Source organism: Sturnira hondurensis, unplaced genomic scaffold, assembly GCF_014824575.4.
Source record: "Sturnira hondurensis isolate 20B ecotype Veracruz unplaced genomic scaffold, ASM1482457v3 Scaffold0015056, whole genome shotgun sequence".
In the NCBI taxonomy this organism is placed as follows: Eukaryota; Metazoa; Chordata; class Mammalia; order Chiroptera; family Phyllostomidae; genus Sturnira; species Sturnira hondurensis.
Genome location: NW_028087687.1, coordinates 969,454 through 993,095, shown reverse-complemented (window position 1 = coordinate 993,095; position 23,642 = coordinate 969,454). Strand labels below are relative to the sequence as shown.

The 23,642-nt window shown below is 42.1% G+C and overlaps 1 protein-coding gene across 12 annotated transcripts in view; it reads left to right on the top strand.

The window, feature by feature from the left end:
• LIMCH1 (LIM and calponin homology domains 1) overlaps positions 1–23,642 on the top strand; it is a 325,311-nt gene that overhangs the window by 204,991 nt on the left and 96,678 nt on the right. For all 12 annotated transcript variants that reach the window (XM_037064259.1, XM_037064250.1, XM_037064245.1 and 9 more), the window contains exons 4-6: positions 17,802–17,908; positions 21,433–21,463; positions 23,482–23,592. In XM_037064259.1, the coding sequence (XP_036920154.1) occupies positions 17,802–17,908; positions 21,433–21,463; positions 23,482–23,592 (249 nt within the window). The remainder of the gene's footprint in view (positions 1–17,801; positions 17,909–21,432; positions 21,464–23,481; positions 23,593–23,642) is intronic.

The following is a 23,642-nucleotide window of genomic DNA, read 5'->3' as shown; positions in this document are numbered from 1 at the left end:
ACGTGTGGTGTACCAGCTAATCCTAAAAGACGGGGTGCAAGCAGGAGTGCCGATTCCTGCCGGAGAACTCAGGTGTGATGGGGAAGTTTAGTTGCAGAGTCTAACCATAGTGCAGAGCGGAGTGTGGACGTAACTGCCCTGTGGTTCAGTTATGAAGGAATCAGCACGAGGGACCATGGCCAACGGTGCATGAAGACTTAATGGAAGGTGATATTAAGCTATCTCTAGAATATCCTCAGAAACCAGGTATGGGCTGACATTTATTAACTCATATAAATGTTATTTATAACCTATGGGGGTTTTTGGTCTGTGCATCATGTTGCCGCTAATGAGGTTTATGTCTTTATATGCCCTGTACATGAATTTATACACAAGGAGGCAAAGCTGTAAGTTAGTAAAGAACAGGGACTTGGAGATCAAACTGCCTGGACTTGATTTCAAGTTCCACCACTTATCAGCTGTGTGCCCCCGAAGGAGCTACATTGCCCCTCCATACTTGATTTTCTCATCTGGAAAGTAGGGGCCCTAAAGGAACCTCCCTAATAGGGTTGCTGTGAAGATTACATATACAAATACACATAACTGCTGAGAATAGTCTGGCACAAAGTAAATACTGATGATGATGATATTTATAATTTTCACCATCATCTTTATCATTATTTTTGAGAGAGGCAAGAAAGACTATGGGCTTTAAGTCAGACTGACATACCTTTTAGCTTTGTCATGGTCACAATGTGTAACCTTGGAGAGTTACGGAACTTATTTTTTTATTGTGGTAATTCACAATGACATAATATTGACCACTTTAACCATATTTAAGTACACAATTCAGTAGTGTCAAGTTAAATTCTCTTCAGATATTGTGCAACCAACATCACCATCTATCTCCAGAACTTTGTCCTCATCCCAAACTAAAATTTACTCTGTACCCATGAAACAATAATTTGATTGAACTTAGTTTAAGCATCATTGTTGTCCACATCTGTTAGGGTAAGCATCCTTAGAGGTAGGTTGCTAGAATTAATGTGGTAAAAATTGCAAAGCCCTAAACACCTTACAGGGTCTCAGTATTTTTTGTCCACTGGTTCCGCCCCTGTGGATATACCTTCAAAACTCCAAGTGCGCACGAGAGGGACCTTTGCAGCCACACTGGTGGCCCTGTACATTCCTATGCTCACCCCCTTCTCTGGGGATTTTTTCCTCAGATATCTTGTTTTGTGAACACGAATAGCATATGCAACGTGTTAACGCCTTTCAGATGCCAAGAATGTGCTAGGTATTATTTGTGAGTGATAACTTACCCATTAGATTTATTGCATACATGAGGCCGAACACTAACTTGGAAAGAGGAAGCCAATATCCATGGGAAACTTATTGTTTTGAATATATTTTCAAAAAAAGTTCCTTGAAGATGAGATGTGGCTTCCACTTATGCATGATTACAGAGTAGAGATTTCTAGAGTTATTTGAAGACAGTCTTTTCTCCGCACCTTTTCTGAGTTACATAGAAAAAATTTGGACAAGTAAAGTCAGTCCCTACTTGGGTTAAGGACCTGATAAACTTGAAAGAACAGGAGGAGTAGCTGCAATCTCTTTTTCTCTCTCTCTCTTTTTTTTTTTTGCTTCGAATTCCTCTTCTGCATACCACTTCTTCCTTTTCACATATGTTTTAATATCAGCAGAACATTTTCAATGAACTTCAGCCTAAAATTTTAAATACTATAATTGTTTCAGGCCACGGTATATGTCGATGAGGGCAAAGGTTGCTTTTGGTTTCCGGCTTTGTGGTATTTCCTTTCTGGCTCTCCCCCTTCTAAGTGGAGAGGCTGTGACCTCTCAAGATGACAGGAGTAGCGGTATTTAGATCTATCCGTACGGCTCCTGCTCTGCGCACTCATTTGCTTGTTTCTTTTTCTAATGTCATCCACATGTCTGACCTAGACTATGAAGTACTTTGTTCCTGGGGTTACCCGTAATGATTAAATCGTTGTCTTAACTTGCAGCCCTGTAAAGCCAAGTGTGAAATATATTCTCATTGTGAAGCTGGAAGGAACCAGACCCTAGCTGTTTGACTCCAATTAGCCTGGCTTGCCTTGGGTTTGGCATTGCCAGCACAGGAACTGGTTGGCATGTCGAACTAGAGGTTGGCGGTATTAGGTTATGGGCCACAACCTACATGTTACAACTATTTTACTCTTATTGGTGCATGATGTGAAGTTATAAACCATGCTTTAGTAGTTTATCTGGCTCAGCCTTTCTTAAACTTATGTTTTGTGAGATATTAGAAGGTATATGATGAAGAAAGTTCTGAAGTCCAATAAGTTTAGGAAGTGCTGAATTAAAATTTAAAAAAGTTTTTAGTAAGGAATTTCTCAGGACTGTTAGGCTAAGCATTCTGAACTCCAAGCGGAGGGGTGTTTTATGCAGTATTTTCCAAATTTCATTTGATCTAGAACTCTCTAGGATGTATACTTTAAACTTTTGTAATGAATATATTTTATCATTGTGGTAAAATATATGTAACATAAATTTTTCTGTTTTAATGATTTATAGATGTACAATTCAGGGGTATTAAGTACATCAACAACATTGTTGCAATTGTAACTACTATCCACTTTCAGATTGTTTGTACTATCCCACCCAGCTTAAATTGTCATTCTACTGAGTGTAAAATAGAATCTCAGTGTGGTTTGGGTTTGCATTTTGTTGTTTATTCAATTTCTAATGTAGGTGGGACTGGTATGTGACCCTATTGCCATTAGTTCAAACAGCATGCAGTTTGGACAGCATCCAAAATGGTGCAGACCCTGTTCAATGAGATGCGTCCATGGTCACACACGTGGGTGTGGTTAGTATGGCAAACCGGAGAACTTCTTGTCAAGGTGGCAGCATCGGTTGACACAGCTTGCCTCGTCACACAACCACATCAAAATTACAACTAAAATATAGAACAACTATCACTCAGAACTGTCAGAAGTTGACTTGAAGGGAAGTCTGATAACTACAGAATTGAAGAAACCATACCCATACAGACTGTAGAAGGGGTAGAGACTCTCCTGGTCTCATATCCACGTGTGGTGGATAAAAATTTGAGAGGAATATCTCAGGCATGAGGATCCCTCATGAGGCATGGATACCAGGCCACCCAGCCCAGGGTTCCAGTGCTTCTGGCAGCAAAACTGAGTGGGGTGTGTGTGTAAAAAAATGAGTGGGGACTGAGTCAGTGGAGGAGGCGTCTGGAGTCCCAAGCGGTTCTTCTTGGAGAACCCATGCAAGGACTTGCCTAGATTCACTCTCTCTGAGCTCTAGTACGAGGGTAGCAGGTAGAAGGGCACTGGTGGCGTACAGGGAGAGACTGGGCTGTCTGGTGTTGGGGCGGGAGCTGGGGGGCAGCGTTCTCTTGGACAGAAAGGTGGGAAGAGTCCATTGTCCTTTTTCTGAACCCTCCCCCCACACAAGGTTGCGGAACCTGAGGGCTGGTGCCATGTCTGAAACTCCCATCAGCCTGGCTAACATTGTCCCACCCTGGAGATCCCCAGAGACTCTGTCCCACTGAACTTACAGGCCCACCCAAGATGTTTTTCCAAATGAATGGCTGGTCCTGGCTCATGCTTCACAACTTCCTAAATCCTCTCATGGAAACAATGCCTGGCCTCAGTGAGCCCCCGGCTTCCATACCTTTTGCTAAGTGGCCCCAGACCCAGCACTAGCAACAGCCATCCTAGATTCATAGCTTGGCTTCTCCTGGGAATCTCAAAGCCCAGAACAAGTAGAAACCACCTCACATTGCTTTATAGCACAAGCAGAGTGGCCCCAGGCAAAATGTAGGTCCTGACTGACTTTAGCCTGCACTACCCAGGAAACCCCAAAGCCAGCACACCCAGTGCAGAGCTACAGACCACGCTGGAATACCACCACCCTACCCCCTACACAGCTGATCCTCCATGGAGGGTGGAGGTTGGTGTTCAGTGGTCTCAGCCAGTCCTTGCAGCTGACTGGCCTGTGTAAATCCCTCCTATTAACCTACCAACAGCAACCAAGGCTCAACTATAAGAGGAGAGTATACTCAGCCCACATACAAGGTGTACCTTGAGTACCCTGCTTGGGTGACAGAGAAGGCTGTGCCTCTGGACCCTACATGACAACTACTGCATTAGGCCATGCTACCAAGACAGGGAGTCATAGCAGCTCTGCCTAATACATAAAAACAAACACAGAGAGGCTGCTGAAATAAGGAAACAAAGAAACATGGCCCATATGAAAGAACAGATCAAAACTCTAGAAAAAAGAACTAAACAAAAATGAAGATAAGTGATGTATCAGATGCAAAATTCAAAACATTAGTTATAAGGATGCTCAAGGAATTTGGTCAGGACCTCAACAGCATGAAAATGATCCAGTCAGAAATAAAAGATACACAAATTGAAATAAAGAACAATTTACAGGGAAACAATAGTAGAGCAGATGAAGCTGAGAGTCAAATCAATGATTTGGAATATAAGGAAGCAAAAAGCAAGAAGGAAAACAAATCCAAAAAAGTGAGGGTAGTGTAAGTAGCCTCGGGGACAACTTCAAGCATTCCAACACTCACCTCATAGAGGTGCCAGGAGAAGAGAAAGAGCAAGATATTGGGAATGTATCTGAAAAAATAATAAATGAAGATTTCCCTAATTTGGTGAAGGAAATAGACATGCAGGTCCAGGAAGCACAGAAGAATCCCAAACAAACAAGATGGATGCAAAGACACCTAGTCCAAGACACATCATAATTAAAATGCCAAATGTTAAAGATAAAGAATGAATCTTAAAAGCAGCAAGAGAAAAGCAGTTAGTTACATACAGGGGAATTCTCATAAGACTGTCAGCTGATTTCTTAAAAGAAACTTTGCAGGCTAGAAGGGATTGGCAAGAAATATTCAAAGTCATGAAAAGCAAGGACCTATGGCTAAGTATGCTCTACCCAGCAAAGATATTTAAAATTGAAAGGCAGGTAAAAAGCTTCCCAAACAAGTAAAAACTAAAGGAGTTCATCGTCACCAAACTATTATTATATGAAATATTAAAGTTAACATTTAACATTTAAAGTTAACCTATTTGACCTTAAATAGGTTAAAGACCTATTTAAGAAAAAGATCAAAACTATGAACAATAAAATGGCAAAAAATACCAATCTATCAACAATTGACTCTAAAAAATAAACTAACTAAACAAGAAGGACAGAGACTGAATCATGGATACAGAGGATGTTTTGATGGTTGCCAGATGGGACTGGGAAGGGGAGAATGGGTGAAGAGGTGAGGGGATTAAGAAGTACAAGTTAGTAGTTACAGAATAGCCACAGGGATGTAAAGAACAGTATAGGAAATAGAGTAGCCATGACCCATGGACATGAACAATGACACAAAGACTGCCTGAGGGTGTGGAGGTGCCACGTAGAGGGAGAAAAAATTGGGTAAAGGAGAAAAAATTGGGACAACTATAATAGCATAATCAATAAAATATAATTTTAAAATGCCAAATTATTATAAAAGTTTCTAAATGCATTTATCTCATCATGAACTAATACGAGACTCACAGCAGTCCAGACCAGTTTGACTATCACAGCTGCGAGAAATGCCAAAGTCATCCTCCGCATGTCAAATACGTGCATATTGTGTAGTGAGGTATGATAGATGACTTAAGCAGTTTTATTCTAACATAACTGAAAGCTCTGTGTCATTCAATTCCCAAAATGCAATTAGCAAATTATGCTGGAAAACCATTGGGCAATATGACACAATAATGCTTATGTTGAGTTTTAGGGTTAGTCTGAGTAACGGGGGAATAATTCTGTGACTTTTTGGAGGGATAGAAGCTTTGGAATCTGTACAGTTTTTCTGATAGGCTCGAATCCCAGTTCTTCTGAGTCAATAACACACTGTGACTCTCAAGTGGGCTTGAATGTCAAGTCTGTGAGAGGAGAGGCAGCTGCTACATGGATGTTCACGAGTCTGGAATCCAGAAAGAGATAAAATCAAGATGCTGGAGACTTTAGGTTGGAAACGCTATTCCCCTGTGTGTCCGGAGGGAGGAGGAGCTCCGGCCGCCTTACTGGTGTGGGATCGTGCTTGAAAAAGCTCTCCCAGCACAGTTATTTAAGTCGTTTTTGCTGCTTCTTTCTGTGGTTGGTCTTTTTGGCGTCAAGCCTGTTAAAGTCAAGAAATTGAGGCAGCATTACAGTGGAGTGCAGACTCTTACAGAAGAACATCTTTAGAGGAAAACTAAATTTGTCCAGCTGTGTTTAGAATGCTAGCTATGGCACTAGTAATTCTGCGTTCTGCTCTAGATGACCTTTGAGGGGAAAATTCATACCTAGTCCACTCTCGTGAAGGTAGCCAGCATTGCCGGCTTGGTCAGCCCTGGGCTCCCCTTCCTAGGGAATTGTGTTATTATTCTTATGGAAACTGTTCCATGCCCCTCTTCCTCCCTCACCACTGATTGAAATGATTCGTGATCCTTTTTACCCGGTCCCGTTAGTCACTGTGGGAGGGAACCTGACCCCAGGCAGGCCAGTAAGTGTCTTTCCCTCTTCTGGGATTTTTTAACACTGCAAATGAAAAAAAGAATTAGCCCTCTCAGAGGTGACGACCTCTGTGGGAAGTGGGGGGATCCATGTGTAGGAAACCTGTGTGCAGTAAAAGCAATAAGTCAAATGCAGAGTGAGCAGACAAGAGATGAAGCAACTGCAGGTTCCAAATGCAGAGGCCCTGGTCCCAGTTGCTTCAAAGGGTCAGCTGCATCCCCACCCTCCCTGTGGCCGGGACATACTGAGATCTGTAATCCAATATGGGCCTATTTCCATCTGGGCTTCTCTCCCTTGCAAATAATAGTCCCCAACTCTTACCCTGACCCCTTCCTGTCCAAAGCACTTAGCACTTTGCCTTTCATACAATAAGTATGCAATAAATACCTTGGGAAAAAATTTGAAAAAGTTAAACCAAAATTAAGAGAGCATAGCTGCTGGCTGTTTGATCTCCACTCTAACACAGTGTCACATTTTGCTCCCATTGCTGAAAAAATGTTAACAGATTGTTTTCAAAGGCCTTCAAATATCCAGCTTTAAATCTTTTTTAAAAATGTTATTAGATACAGAACTTGGGATGGGTGAAGTAACAGACTTAGCTCTTGGGGGCTAATGACACCTGTCTGTTGATGGAAAAGAAGGTAAAGGCAGAGAGGTTGAAGAGAGCAGAGGAGGCTTGTGAAAACCCAGGTGAGAACAGGAGAGGGCTGACCAGGATGCCCAGAAGGATCCCAGGTGGATCCGAGGGCCTCGCCGAGTTAGCAGCTCATACTTTTCCAAGAGCAGCGCCATTATTTCCAGTAGTACCAGGAGCAGAGCATTAGGGGTTCAGGGTGTTCAGTCGATAGTGCTCCTCTCTTCCCCTCCCAGCTGAGACATAAACACAGGAGTTAGAGAGCGATCAAAATATCAGCTTTACTTCTCATGAAACAAACAGGACACCTTGGGTTTAGAGCTGTAGCCAAGTGGGTTTGCTAATCCTCACCCTTGAATTAAATAAATTTATCCACCCATTCCTCTCACAGCTGGTCAACCACGGGCCTCTCCCACAGAGGCTTCTGACCACATGGCGGAGACAGGACACATGTGTCCTACAGACAGGCTGTCTTCCATGGAGAGGAAACCCATAATAGCTGAGCCGAGCGTGCCCCATTCCTTCTCCCACACCAGCCTTGGGGAGGAACAGTGGGGCGCCAGGAGGGTTTTTCTCCATGTCGAAATACGAGGAGTGGGCATACCTGAGTGGCTGGGTTAGCCACCAGGCTCATTTCCAAGGCTGACTCTCCCACCTGTGCTATTTCCTTTTCCTAGTCCTTGCTCCCTAATAGAAAGACAGAGAAGTGGGGACGTTGAAGATGCAGGCAGTGAATAGTTGGATAGTCCCGTGGCTTGGACTGGATCATGAAGGGAATTAAGCAACAAGGGGAGAGGAGAACGGTCTGAGGGGAAAGGGCAAAGTCTGGAATGAAAGAGCAGGTATCGTAGGGGAGAAGTAATGACAACCCGGGAAGGAGTGGGGCTAAGTCCAAATCATCAGATGTTGGAATTCAAGGTTCCGCAGGGCAGGCCTGGGTGATGATGATGGTCCTGAGAAGGTGTGTGTAAGTAAAAACCACTGGGATTGAGGGAGTCAAAGAACTGTAGGGTTGGCAACGTGCTAGAACCAGATTGTTGAACAGGTTGCCCGGGGGGAATTGAAACTCACATAGAATGTTGACTACATTAAGTGGTTGGTGACTGGTGCCAGAGTACTCTGTGATTTTGGCAGAAATAGAGTGAGATAGAAGACTATAACGGTAAGGAACTGACGGCCCGAACCTCAGATGGAATGGGGATTGCTTCTGAGGGTGAGGAAGGGGCCAGGGAGCCCTCGGACGAGCAGGGTGGCATGCTTCTCCCACGCTGGCAAGCTGCAGCTTTCCTGAAAGAAACCATCCGCCAACCTCCCTTTCCCCATCTCAAAATCTCTTCTCTGCTGAACACCCCCAGTGTGTCTCTGTGTGTTTTCTCCGTCATTTTTATTCTACCCGCACTGACTTCTTAGTTTCCTGCAATCTGGTTTTTACCCTGTCATTCCACCAAAATTCTCCCAAAAGTCAGTAATATTTTTTCAATCGGAAAGTCTATTCATTGACAACTTAAGTATCACAATGGAGAACACTTATTGTACCACTGTTCTGTTCTAAACACTTTACATATATTTCCATACTCAATTCTGCACAACAGCCCTGTAACATTAGGAGTATCTCCATTTTTAATATCATTAGTTTATTCTATGCATATGTATTGAATGTTTACCTACTATACCATAGGTGGTTCTAGATAATATCTAGGTGGGAGAGAGAGAGACAGAGAGAGACAGTGAGCTGTGCAGAGGCCCTGGCAGGTACCTACCCAGCCTGGTTGAAGACCCACTAGGAGTTGTGCGTGGCTGCAGGCAGAGAGGGCGTGGTGGAGATGGGCTCAGGGAGGCAGTGAGCAGCACATTCTGAGGGGCCTTTTTGAAGAGAGAACTGAGGCAGAGGCCCCGTCTCTGTACGTAACAACTTGCCCGAGGTTGTTCAGCAGCTCCGCAGAACAGCTGGGGTCCTAGATGTGGTGCTATGTTATTTGGCCCTGGACGCATGGGACTGCGCTCTACATAGTGCTCTACACAGTGCTCTCACTTGGCATCCCTGGCAATCTTGCCTGGTTCTCCTGTACGCGTTCGCTTCTCCTCAGGGACAAGGCACCCCCTATCCTCTAACCGTCCTTAGTTGTTAGGATTCTGGATGGCCCCGTTTCAGCCGCTGTTGCTCTGTCTGAGCTCTCCTGGCAATACCCCACTCTTCCCTGCATGTGCTGCGTGCATGTCCTGGTGGATTCCAAGCCTTCATATTCTGTTAGGGCCTCACTTCTGAGCTCTAGATCAGAGCTCCCAATACACCATGGCTCTGAATAAGCAATGTTCCAACCTTATTTCCCTTTTTCAGAAAACTCCCTTTCTTCCGGATGGGTCTCAATGGCTAAAAACCTCAGCATCACCCCAAAGCCCCTCATTCTCATCCTGTACTCCCAAACCCAGTCAGCTGCCAAGCCAGTTGCAGTTTGACTCCCAAGGGATGCACACGATGCACAGGGCCTCTCCCTCTCCTCTGCTCTTACTGCTTCTGGGCAAATGCAGGCTTTCCACATCTCTCTCTGAGGCCTTGTAATAATCTCTTGGACAGACCTCTGCCTTTTGGATCTGACTTGCTAACACCCGACACATTCTCCTGAAGTGACAGTTAGATCCTGGGACTCCTTGCATCCTCCTCCGCTGATCTGGTTTCCCTGAGGCCTAGAGAATAGTCTGTGTCTTTGGCAGGGCTCTCACCACCCTCCTCAAGCTAACCTCTCAGGATTTGTTTCACCTCCCCAAGCTTTCATTCCCTCCGCAGCTGCTATGCCCCTGCTCATTTCCCACCCATAAAAGTTCTCCCTCTCCTTCAAGCAGCCACCCAGCTGCCACCCTCTGAGTGAAACCTCCCCAGAATTCTTCCAGGCAGAACCAGCCACTCTTGCCTCTTGCCTCTCAATGAAAGGCCTGGTGTACTCATTAAGGGCCCCGGCGAGTACAAATGCATCGCAGATCTGGCAGTGCAGAGGGTTGCTGGGCGTCGGCCAAGCTTGGCTGGAACCCATCCGTACAGGCTGCGAGAGCAACCGTGAACACAGAGGCAGGTACCGGAAATCCCCAAATTCTACTAATTGTGGGGGAAGTTCCTGGAGATATTTTGGCAATATATTCCTTCAGTTCTGAATTTTGAAATTGCATTTCTGTTAAAGGAAGTTCATTTGCTTCAAATGTAGGAAACCTGACAAAAACTATGTTTAAAAAGAAGCCTTAGCCCTGGCTGGTGTAGCTCAGTGGACTGAACTCGGGCCTGCGAACCACACGATCGCAGTTCGATTCCCAGTCAGGGCACATGCCTGGGTTGCAGGCCAGTTCTCACCAGGGCACTCATGAGAGGCAACCATACATAGATAATTCTCTCCTTCTCTCCTTCCCTTCCCCTCTAAAGATAAATAAATAAAGTCTTAAAAAAAAAGAAGCCTTATATTTCAAATGGAAAAGGAACATTGGAGTTAGTTACTCATTTTCTAAGAAGATCTGGGTCTTTTCTGATATTCTTGCAAATCTTTCTGAGGCATCCTAGTTCTTACTAAGACTTAAAGAAAATATTTATTATAGAAAATGCATTAAACTAATAAACTCACCAGACATAATTGATCCAAGTTTACATTTGGATATTTCCACCTAGTCTTTTCATTTATACACACTGTATGGGCATTTTATGTGTTGCATTTTACATACCTGGCAGTACAGGCATCTGGAGTCATTGACACTTAGATGAGTGTTACCTTCACTTGCTGTGAACTCCACATCCGCCCTCGGGTTGACCTTTCCCTGCTGGTTGTAAAGGAAATAAAGCCAAGGAGATCGTGCTGAGAAGGGGCTTCTCACTACCTGTCCCCTTTTCCCTGGAGAACCACTGAGGGCCAGAGCCTTCCCCGGAGCCAGAAAGTTGTGTGCTACTCTGCAGTGGATCAAGGAAAGAGAGAAACCCCTTTCCGGTTGGAAATGACAGCTAGAGAAAGGGAAAGGTGGCAAGCAGGTCCTTGCTTGCCTTCTGAAGACAAGAGGGAGAAAGGCCTGGGTGAGGCAGTGATGTGTCTTGAGGGGCTGCACTGGAATGAGTTGCTGGCCCACCCTTCTCCCCTCTCGTTCTTGCCCCTTCCTTCCATGGTGCTGTGTTGGGTCAAGCTACACCCGAGAGAGACATGTGGTTGGCATTTCTGAATATAAGTCCTCAGTGAAATGTCAGTCTGCTCAGCCGGTTAGGTTCCATAATGTAATTGTTACCCCTCGTCAGGAACACTTCGGCTTAAGTAGGCTTTTCTGATCTAAACCAGGAACCACTCTGTAAAGGTTATTTCTCTGGAATAATTACAAATGATGACTTATAAGCAGCCTCCTTACAAATGGACTTTTGGTACCTAGCCTGCACCTGAGTTGGAGGCTGCCTGTGTGGAGGGACCAAGTGGGCATGGGGTCAATGACAGTGACTAGACAACAGCCAACAATAGCAGCAACGACCTTTTGTGTGTGCCGTCTGCCATGTAACTGGCAAGGGCTATAAATACACACTGTCTCTGTTTGTCCTGAGCAGATAAACTATTCTTCATCTCACCTTCCATGGTCCTTTGTTGACCTGAGTTGACAATAATGTCATAATAATAACTTCCATATAATACGTGTCCCAGAAGGTACTAGCCACCGGACTGTGTTCTTAATACACATTTTCTGTACCTCTGATGTCCCTGTCAGGTGGATGGCCTCTCCCACCCTTCAGAACAGAAATTTGAGAATCAAAAAGGAGAGTAACTGTCCAAGGTCACATCACTCATACATGGATGAGGCTGGGTTTCAAACTAGAGTCCTTCTGACTCCAAAGCTATTGTGCCCTGTTCCTTGTTGTATCTGGGCTTCTCTCATTTCCGTTGTCTAATTTGAAGTCAGGCCTCTGTTTATGTGTATCCTGAACAATTCCAGCTATTTGATGGATCATGAAAATTAATCTTGAAGATAAGATACTGTTTATGAGCTCGGTATTTTATCTGCTAGGATGTCAGCTCCATGAGGGTAAGGAATTTTTTTTCATTGTTATGAGCACCTAGAACTTAGTACACACTGTATTTTACATGTTCAGTGAGTTCCTGCCACACGCTAAGGACGCTGCTGCATTCTGGGAGCAGAGGCCATCCTGGGCCTTCCTTCATCTTGTCTGTGGCATGAGAAGGGAGGGAGCCAAGTACCTGGACTTATTCAGAGGAGAGGTCCCCTGAGGGCAGGGAGCTCAGGCCTCAACCCCCGCCCCCGAGGAATGTTTCCCTACGCACAGCAAACCCACACAGTAATGAAATGGGAAACCTCAGGGCCAAGAACAAGGAGGAGTGAGGGCACGGTGGGGGTTACATGAACAGCTGTGTAAATCCATGGATTCCCTTTAGCCCAGAATGGACTCTGTTAGGAACTTTATGTTACGGATCTGTGTTGGACGGAGCCTCATGTGACAGTACTTTCCAGTTAGCCAGAAATGGTAACTTTCCCTCCGTAGTCCTTCGACATTTACCGCAGGGACTTGGCAATAGTAGTCTCTGAGGTGAGGGAGCTTTTTCCTTGAACTTTATGAAATTGGTGTTGCCAATGAAGGCATCACCCTATGTGGTTGAATATATTTCCACAAATTTACAAACTGTTTTTTTCAAAACCTTTTTTTGAAAATTTTTCAATGTACAGAGAAGTCAAAAGAATGGCCAGGTGAAGGCATGGTCATTTCCCTGCCACAGGGCCTGTGGCCTACAGCTCTGGGCCGATCCAGCCCAGTGCCTGCTTTGTAAATAAGGGCGTGGCAGTGTGGACACACACACCTATCGTGTACTGGCTGCAAAACAGAGGCGAGTCATCCTGACAGGGACCACCACCGGCTCTCAAAACTGTATTTACTCTCTGGCTCTTTACAGAAGAAGTTTGCCAGTCCCCGATATGGATTCACCAATTGATATTCTGCTGTATTTCCTGGGTCTCCTTCTCCATGACAGGCCAACACATTCATTTCTTCCCTCTGTCTCTTGTTTGTGTGAGAGACATTCATTTATCTCCCTTGTTTGTATGCACAAAATCACATTTTTGGCCCTGAACCATTTGAAATTATGTTATAGACATGGTGATAACTCATCCCTAATAACTAACATGTCTCCTTAAAAATAAAGGCACTCTTTCATATAACCACAATCTCATCATCATCATGTATAAGAAAATTACCATTCATTCGATACTGTTATCCAACATGTTACAGTAACTGGAAAAGTACGTGCTACATGTTACATTTAAAGATATTTACATTTAAGTATGTCCATGTTACATTCTAATATGGGCTATTTAATTTCGCCTTTTATAGCCTTCTTTACTTTTCTTCTTTGCATCAAGGATCCAATCCAACCAAATATAGATCACGTTTGTTCATCACGTCTCTCTAATCTCCAGTTTTGCTTTTTCATGGCTTTTACTTTTTAGAAGAGTCTTAAAGAACTTCTTTTGAAGCAAAAATCACAACAGGTTTGTAATACTACATTAGTAAGACTGTAGTGCTCCTTGTCGTAAATCAGTGTCTTCCGCTTCTCCCTTGAAATTGCGATGCTGTTGTACTGCTTGGCTTCTGTGGCTAAAACACTACTGCGTGAGTTTTGCTTGGAATTATAAATGTGGAAAAAACTCAGCGTGAAGAGCAAGGTAGATGGGAATTTGCAAGTTGCATTTTATGTAATTAAAGGCACAGTCCTTCCTGCCCGCACTGGTGGCTGCCCCTGTTAGGTCTTGGCTGGAGGGTTCTTCCTTCTGGCTTTTCTCCTGACTGGGGTCTGGCTGCCCTCCAGCATCATTAGGTTGCAGCAAGGAGCTGGAAGGAGACCTGCAGTTATTTAAATCTCCCAGCCCAAATTGTTCAGCCTGGCTGGTAACACAGTGCTTTTGTGTTTGCAGTCTGTGTGCTGAACACAACACAGAGCTCAGACATGCATCTGGGCTTCTGGGCGTCTGGGTGTGCATAAAAAAGCATGCCTCCTTGTCCTTCTTGAGAATCTGAGGTGCCCAGTCGTGTGCTTCTTATGGGACTAGATGGTAGTTACAGGTCAGGTCTGCTCACTGTGGTCCCAAATGATTCCTAGAGAGTGATTGCAAAACCAGGACACAGCCTGTGTTTTCTGCCAGGCAGGAAGCCCTCAGAGCTCGCAGGCCGACCAGAAATATAGTTGCATGCCCTGGAAAAACTTACCTGAACATCTATAAACCTCTGGAGATGGGAGGGAACATAAAAAACTCCAAGGAGAAATTGGATAATTTTAAAATGTGCAAAGGAATTGAAGGAGAGGCGGCCAGGGTGTAGATGACTTCAGACTATGACTGGCTCATTGTTGGTCTACAAGAGGCCTTGTGAGTGACACAGGTCTTGTGAATGATGGCATATCTGGCTTGCTGAAAAATTCCAGGGACACAGGAGAGAACACATTCTGAGAAGGGCTATGGGATGGACAGTGAGATTGTAGTATCTCATTGGTGTCCCTGTCTGCTATCTTGTTCTTCCTAAGTCCTTCCTCCACCCTGTCTACCACCCCATAGGTCTGCCCATAGCCTTCTTCTGCTGCTGCAGATCTGGGCACTGGTTCTCAGATCACAGCCCCTCTGTGCCTTGCACAGCCTGCCTTCCATGGCCTTCAAGGCCCCCTGTGAGCAGCCCCTAACTCCATAGCATCATCTTCCTTTGGTGCTGACCTCAGATTCGATGCTCAAGATCCTCATCTCTGCCACGTTGTTTTGCATCCTCATCCTTTTCCGGCCATGTGACCCTGGACGAGGTGCTTAATTGTTCTGTGCCTCAGACTGCTCATCTATAAATGAGGATGAAAGTAGTACCTACCTCACTAGGTTGTGCAGGGGTTACATGAGTTAGTAGATGTAGAGCTCTTGGAAGAATGCTTAGCATATAAAAAAGGCTAAATAAATGTTGGATGTTAGCAGTTTATTGCTATTGTTTCTGTTGTTTGGAGCCTGGGTTGTTTTTTTTTAATTGTTGAATAGAAAATTACTATAAACATCACACCCATTTAAATCAACATCTATTTATTGTCTTACTTTGTGCAGTCAGAAGTATGGATGTGGTTCTTTGCTCAGGATCACTGGGCTGAAATCATGGTATTGGCAGGGGCTGAGGTCCTATTTGAGCTTTGTCCAAACCTCTTCCAAGCTTGTGAGGTTGTTGACAGAATGCAACAGCCTCCATACAGCTTTAGAACTCATGGCCCCCAGCACCTCTGACTTTGCCTTGTTTAAAAGCTCCCCTGGTTAGGTCAGACCCAGTCTGATCATCTTTCTTTTGACTGACCGAAAGCCAACTGGTTAGTAACATGATCACAGAGGCATATCCCCTCACATTCATGGTTCTGCTGGCACTCAAGGGGAGGGATTATACAGGGTGTGTACACCAGGGGGTAGATTCTTGGGGGTCATCTTAGAATCCTGCCTACACACTGGATAGTTGGGAAGAACTCTGCTCTTTGCTTTGTTGAGTTGCACTCAGTTGAATACATGATTCGGTAACCACCACCATCATGTCAGATTTTTGTAGCATCTTTCTTAGAGTATTCAGATGGATTCACATTGATGCTGCTTCTGGAGCCAACTTTTATCATTCCTCTCTTGTAGCTTTCACTAATTGATAGGGCCATCTGGCTCGTCAGAAGTCTTTTAAGAAAAGGACAGAGACCTGTGACTGCTGAGCTGTTAGCAAAACAATCCCCACTCCCCCAGGGTCCTTCTGTTCTAAGTACGTCTGATATGAACTGTGGCTCTCAATGCCAGTTTGGTAAAAAGGAAAGGAACTATTTATTCAAAAGTTATACAGGTTCAGAGTAATGGCAAATGTCACTGTTAAAATCCCGAAGTCCCTTTATTTATTTATTTATTTATTTATTTATTTATTTATTTTTAAAGATTTTATTTATTTGTCTGTAGAGAGGAAGGGAAGAAGAAAAGGAGAGAAATATCAATGTATGGTTGCCTCTCACGGGTCCCCTGCTGTATGGACTTCTATACCTATACCTTCTATACTTCTATACATCCTATACCCTAAGTATAGGCTGGAAGGCCCTAAAGCTCTGCAAAGGGGGGATTTATAATGGGCTCCAGAACTAGGGGTGTCTGGGAATATAGGATAATAGGCTTGGCTGTGGTAAGGAAGACATGAAACAGGACCATTGAGAGTTACTTTGCAGGCCAGCCTCATACCCGATATGAAAAAATAGTTATTTTGGGGGGGGAGGGAATAACTTAGTTACAAAACCTGCTGCCAACACCCTGGAGTTCCGACGGGATGGCCCACAGTTGCAGTCCCTTCCAGAGCCATTTGTTTATTTTTAATGACTTCCAACAGACGAGGACCAGAACCCTCCCTAACTGTCCATTGCGCCTGCCCCTCTGCCAGTTCAAAGTACATTTGTGCCTCCTATAGGAAGTTTGCCCTGTGAGAAGGGTCTTTTGCATTATTTTCAAAAGTTTTCCACATCCTTTTTGCCCTTTCCCATGAAGTCTAGATTTTTCCCATTTAATGCAGTTCATTATCCACAAAAAGGTATTATCAGTGAAAACCCACAGAAAATGAATGTATTTTAGATGATCCATTAGAAAAACTTATTGAAGATGAACACTCAGGTAGTAAAACCAGTTTTTTACATAAATTTTGAACCAGATTCTAGGTAGTAACACATGGACAAAAGTCTATAATAGGGAATATCTGGGTTGGAGTATCGTTCCCCCAAAAGATGCTAAGGTCTGCTTTCAATGACATTTTACTTGCAATTTTACAACAATGTGTTACGGTAAAGGCAAAAATGGACTTGGTATGGCTGTTGGTTTAGAAGTTTGGCGCGTCTTTTTCCTCCAGCATATCCTAACAAAGTATGTCATTTTTATTCTTATTTTTTACAAGCCAAAATTCTTTTTTTTTCAATTTTTTTATTTAATTATTTTTCAAGTACAGTTTTCAGTCTATTACTCCCATCCCATCCCACCCCCCATCCTCCCCCCTCCCTCCCATTTCCACCCTTCTCAGTTGTTGTCCATGTATCCTCTATATAGGTTCCTCTAAATCCCTCCCTTATTTCCCCTGAAATTCCCTCCCCTCTCCCCTCTGGTCACTGTCAGCCTGTTCTCTATTTCAGTGTCTTTGGTTATATTTTGCTTGCTTGTTTGTTTTGTTGTTTAGCTTCCTGTTAGAGGTGAGATCCAAAATTCTTTTTTTTTTAAAGATTTTTATTTATTTATCTCTAGAGAGGAAGGGAGGAAGAGGGAGAGAAACATCAGTGTGTGGTTGCCTCTCGTGAGTCCCCTGCTGGGAACTGGCCTGCAACCCAGGCATGTGCCCTGCCTGGGAATCGAACCGTGGTTGCTTGGTTCACAGGCCCACGCTCAATCCACTGAGCTACACCAGCCAGGGCACAAAGTATGTCTTTTTTTAATTCAACAAACCATGGTTTAGACCTGACTCTTGCTGCCTTACTGACTGATATCCCTCTAGTGGTTTGGACTATTAAAGAGAAGGGGCTGGTGGTTCATAAAGCCAATCTAAAATAATACAGACCTGGATTTCTCTTCTTCCTTCCAGGACAATATCATCTTATTCTTGAGAGGTTGTAAAGAGCTCGGCCTTAAAGAATCTCAACTTTTTGACCCTAGTGACCTACAAGATACATCCAACAGAGTAACAGTCAAGTAAGTGACTCACAATTTATGTCTAAGGGAAACCCACTTATGGTTTGATTTGCAGTTTTGTGATGATGTTTTAAGGTTTAAGAGACAGACAGTTGGGCATGCCTAATAAATAAAAATGTGAAGGTAAAAAATCAAACTTTCTAACTAAGACACGCTGACCTTCCCTCTGTGTATAGCTTTCATTCTGATCAAATAGAAGCTTTTGAAATGGAAACATCACTCCTCTAGAGATCGAATGTTGATGAGAAGGAGAAAAATGTTAGGTGAAACTTAAAGGAGGGAGAGGTGAGAGAGAAATATGCACAGAATCTGTGTGCGTCGGACAGAAAGCTTTTATTGGCTCCATTTGGGCATCTGAATAGGCTCTTGGAAGACTGTGAACTTGGTAAACAGATCTGAACTCTGTTTATTATGCAAAGAGCAATAGATTATGGAGAAATCTCTTCTTCATTTACAGTTGTAACTGTTTTCTCCTGTGTCAGTGATCAAGTTCTTTGAAGATGGGTCATTGGCCAGTTGGCTGTTGTTGACTGTATCTACTCAGTGAGCCACGTTTGGGGCCAAAGAATTCTAGGGAAAGAATGTCAAAGTAAAAGAAACAGCAGTGTGCTTCTCTGTGAAGAAATAGATTATGACTGGAGTAATGAGAAAAAAGTCCTAATGAGATGGTAGAAATAATTTTCTTATAGTTTAGAAGTCCTTTCGACTCTACAGATTTCATATAAAACATGTTCACTTTAGTCAAATAATATTTGGCACAAATACACTTTAGTAATAAACTTAATTACATGGACAGAATCTGTGGATTGGCTATACTTCTTTTGATTAATTTTGGACTATTTTATCATAGAAAAACAGAAAAGGGAGAGAAGCCAAAAATCAGAGCTGTTAATTTTATATTATTTGACAATATTGATTTTTTTAAATGATGAAGAAAAATGCAAACTACTCAATGAAATTAAGTTAGGAGTTTATATTGGATTTTATGATTTGTGACTGGCTATGAGAGAACCAGCCATGATCGATTATACAAAATTACTTCTCTGTTGTTAATGTGCCATTCCTTAATATTTCTCATGGAAAAATGTTGGTTAAGGGCAAGAATAACAACAAAAATTATGATATTTGAATATGGAAACCACCATAAACCTCACTTTAGTCATCACATGCTCCATTTATTATTGTACGCAGCTTCCATAAATTTTGTTTATTTTAGGAAATTGTTTCAGGTTCTGCCTCATCTCACATTTATAGTTTCACCTGGTGGCAAGTGACCAGAAACAATAGTAACTAGTAACTATGCAACGTCAGAAACCAACATGATATTTAAAAAGAAAAGTAGCCAGTGTGGTAGAAGCATAATGAACAGGGATGAATGTGGTGGGAAGGGCAGTCCACAAGCATAGGAGGATGTTAACCTTGGAATAATTATTGAGAAAAAGTTTTATTTCACTGTAGGAATATTTAGAACATAAATAATTTTATATTAAAATTATGCCATAAATTTATTACAGTACTTCGAAAATTGCTTCTGGTTTTAGTGAGAGTGGAGCACAGATGAGCTTTCTGCTTACAACATTTCTGTAAATGGTGCTGGTTAATTTGGCACTGTACGTGCAATATTCAGGCCATACATACATTTTACAGCTTTCATAGATCAAAGTGGAACTGCTGTATGTCTCTGCTTTTTCCTCTGAGAGTTGAGCAGAACACTAGTAGAGCTGGAGAACACCCCACTGATATCCATTAATATCATAAGCAATAAGTTATAGGGCTAGATCGTACAGAAAAAAATTTGATGCTTTTTTGAAAGTTTTAAAAAAACACTCATTAGTTTAGCTTTCATTGGAAGTCATTTTTCTTACCATTTTTTTGAGCAGCAACTTGAGTAGGCTAAAAAGGGGGAAAAAAGGAAAAACCTGCAAATGATTACTGCATGTGTAATTTAGGGAGCTCTACCCCGTAATGAATGCCAGACAACCTCGATGGGGCATAAAAGCACAGTCAGAGAGCGTGTGGCAAGTATCCTTCCAGGAATCGAAACCATAGGATGAAAATGAGCCCGGGCTTTGCATTGCTCCTGAGTGTTTCTCTGAAAAATTTGGAAGTATTTTCACATAATTGATTGCTGTGTGGAAGTCATTCAATGGATATTTTGTGAGGTCCTACTATGTGCCAAAGATGATTTTTCATAGAACTGGGTCATAGTTTTAATCAATGAACTTTTATTCTCAACACAGAGAAAGTTTTGTGTACCCTGTTTTTAACTTGTTTTTTGAAACATTTTGAATCTTTTATAGATTTTTTGTTTTTATCTGTTTTTGTTAAATTTAAAAAAATCCTAGCCACTATCTAATGACATATCATTTTTTCTGTTAAAAGGAGGGAACGTGAAAATATTCCCTTACTCTAATCCAAATTGGACTAGTGGGTTTATCTTAGTATGTACTACATTGTTTTCTATTTCCTCAAACTTAAACCGACTTAAAATAGTGCACCTATTCATTGATATGTACTTTGAGTCAGAATATGCAGCAAGGAAGTAGTGGGAATCTAAAAACTTGAAGGAATTTTAACTGGCTTGTACAGTAATTTACCTTCTCCCTCCTGTCTCCCCACCCGAAGTTACTGTGAAAACACACACACACACAGTATCTGTTTTTCCTAGTATGTATTTGTTGACATGTTGAAGGAACTTTGGAATAATTTTAGAGAAATTTTTATAATTCAGTGTATGAATATTTAGAAAGCATCACCAACTAACTTATTTGTTTATTGTTTGAGAATAAATATTTACGTATATTTAAGAATGCACATGTGTATATTCCAACATAGCATGCATACTTTCTTACTTGTAGCTAATTCCAAACACAAATTTATGTCCATAACAGAAAAGTACAAATATTTGGATAGCATTTCCTCTTATACATATCTTTTTAAGACTATTTGATGAAGGTTTTAGACCTTTATTAAAAAAAAGTTCATGGGGTTCATTTCCCCATCAGGGCACATGCCAGGTTGCTGGTTTTGGTCCCAGTCTGGAGGGTGTATGAGAAGGTAACCAATCAGTGTTTCTCTCACTCTCTCTCTCTCCCTCCCTCTCTCTCTCTGAAGTAATGAAAAAAATGTCCTCAGATGAGGATATATAGTACTTGTATGAAAAATATTTGGGCGATCAGATTTTCATTTGACAATGGTTTATAATTAAAGCAGGATTTTACTTTAACAGTTAAACCTTGAGAATACAAATATAAACAGTCTTAGTTTTAAGTGGAATTCTTCATTTTCCAGATGTTACGAAGCACTCAACTTTTCATGGTGCATGATGGACCTTTAAGCCCACTTTGCGTTGTCTAAATCATTATACTTAGAACCTAAAGTAATAATCATAAGACTTAAAAATATTATATTTTCTTGGTTTCATATACTAGTTGACTTCAAGTGCATCCTAGAAGTGGCTAAGGCAAGAGCAGATGAAGAACCTGCTGTTCTGATCATATTTTCTTTTCCTTTCCCTTAATTAGGAGCATTGATTATAGTAGGAAGCTGAAAAATGTAAGTGTTTTTGACTTTAATTTCCAAACTTATTCTTTCTGACTTGGATGGTTCAAGTGTAAAATTTAGTCCATACATTCAGTGCCTCCTGTATGTCTTGCTAGAAAGAGTCCTAGAAAGCTAGTATATGTGTCTCTGATAGAATAATTAACGACTATAATAGAAATCAAAATGGTAGATTGGGGGTCTCTCTAATTAAATAAGTTCTCAATCCAGAAATAAACAAATAAAAGCCTGTGTCATGTCATTGTTTAGTTTCTTACATACAAAGTGATTTCTCAGCACTGGTCAGAGTTGCTTTCCCGTGGCAGGCACATTTGGGATGATCAAATTAAGGAGTTGGGCCAGTCGTTTCAGCGAAAGATCAGCACAATAGGAATAGTGTCAACTGTCATGGGTTTGTACTTTTTTTCCTAGTAATCTTTTGAGGTTTTTATAAGCACTTCCCAAAATCAACTTTCTGGAATTAGATCTTATTTTCGAAAGGCAAGTGTATTACTGCTCTTTAATTTAAAGGTTAAATATAGGGATGTAAGAAATGATTGTCTACATATAAAATAGAAAAGTTAGCTGTGACCCCCCCTTTTTAAATGTCTAGGGTGCTATTATATTTTATTGCCAGGCTCATTCTTATCTTCTTTTTCTTCCTCTATAAAGCTGGTGCTTTATGCCATTTTTCATCGCACAGTTTGAAACAAATCAGAGTCCCTATCATCTAAAACCGAGCACAATTGTGTTTTCCTTTCTCCTATTACACTTGTCAGGATAGCCTCATACTCCCTTAGCACCCATCAGTTCTTTGATGGTCCTGGTTGATGTCCTGACATTCACAGTTGTCTGTTCTCTGGGAGTTTATTTGTCAACAATCGATTAAAAAAGAAAAATAAAAAGACTTTCTGGAAGTTTTCAAGGCTTCCTGAAGTAAAATTTTCCCACAGAGGTAGAAAACCAAATCACACCACAGCCTTGATGGCATGTGACCCTATCTGGGGCCTGTTGCCGTCTGAACTCACGTCCACATAACATTTTCCGAAGCACTGTCTGGCCTAGCAAGTAAAGAGAGGTTCAGTGAGTGCTTCCCACCCTGGCTGAAGCAATAGAAACGTATGTGAAAATAAGATAATAGTCTTAGCTTTTCCATAAGTTTCAGATCCCAATCATTCAGTGTTAGGGACTCATCTTCAGCCAACCCCTGCTGGGTTTTACGGGCACGTTGGTGTAAGGAGCATTTGCTTTTGTGCACAGTTTCTTTGGAAAGGCAGAACAAAGTATCGTAGGACTGTGGCTTCACACCCCTGAAGACTCATAGACTTTCTTAAACACATTAGATGTCTATGACTATTAAGATAGTCTAATTGGCAATAGCATTGTCCAGCCTCAATAATGCCCTTCTGAGATTAATGAGAGTCCACCTGTACCCCAACACTAGATATCTGCACATCCTATTCTTCATTGCAGCATGTTCTTCAGACTTTAGTTAAATACATTGTGTTGATCCTGTGCTGGAAACCGCTAATTAACCTCTATCACTTCGTTGGGGTGGTTGCCATTGGTCTTAGCAGAACCTCTGGGCCTACAAGTAGCCACTGTAGGCCTTCGGAGGCACTTCTGTCAATAGGAATTGCTAACCTATTCATTACTTGTCTAGGTAAAGACTCCAGAGTTTCTGAAAAATGTTGCTTCCTAATTTTGAATATTTGACTATTTCATTATACAAAAATAATTGTAGCTGACTTATTTTTCCTTGTTGTTGTCTTATAGATGAACTGTTCCTTACACTGGGGTTGTAACTGGGGTTTAACTACTGAATCATGCTTGCGTTGACTGAGACAACATTGTCTTCCTATTAAAATGATTTTACATGTAATGGATACCTCATAAGTGATGGTTTTTCTAAATCAGGACTGCATGTTCTCACCTTCCTGCTTCCCTGTTAGTGGAACATTATTGATTCCTTAATTTAAAAGTCATTCTTGAGGGCAAATTCTCCCACTCTTGTGCATGGTTTTATTTCACAGGTATTAGTTACCATTTACTGGCTGGGAAAGGCAGCAAATAGCTGTGCGTCCTATAGCGGAACGACACTGAACCTGAAGGAATTTGAAGGCTTGCTGGCTCAGATGAGAAAGGTAACTTGGCTTTTCTTTCTTATCCCATGAGGTTTAGAAAAGGTGGGAAA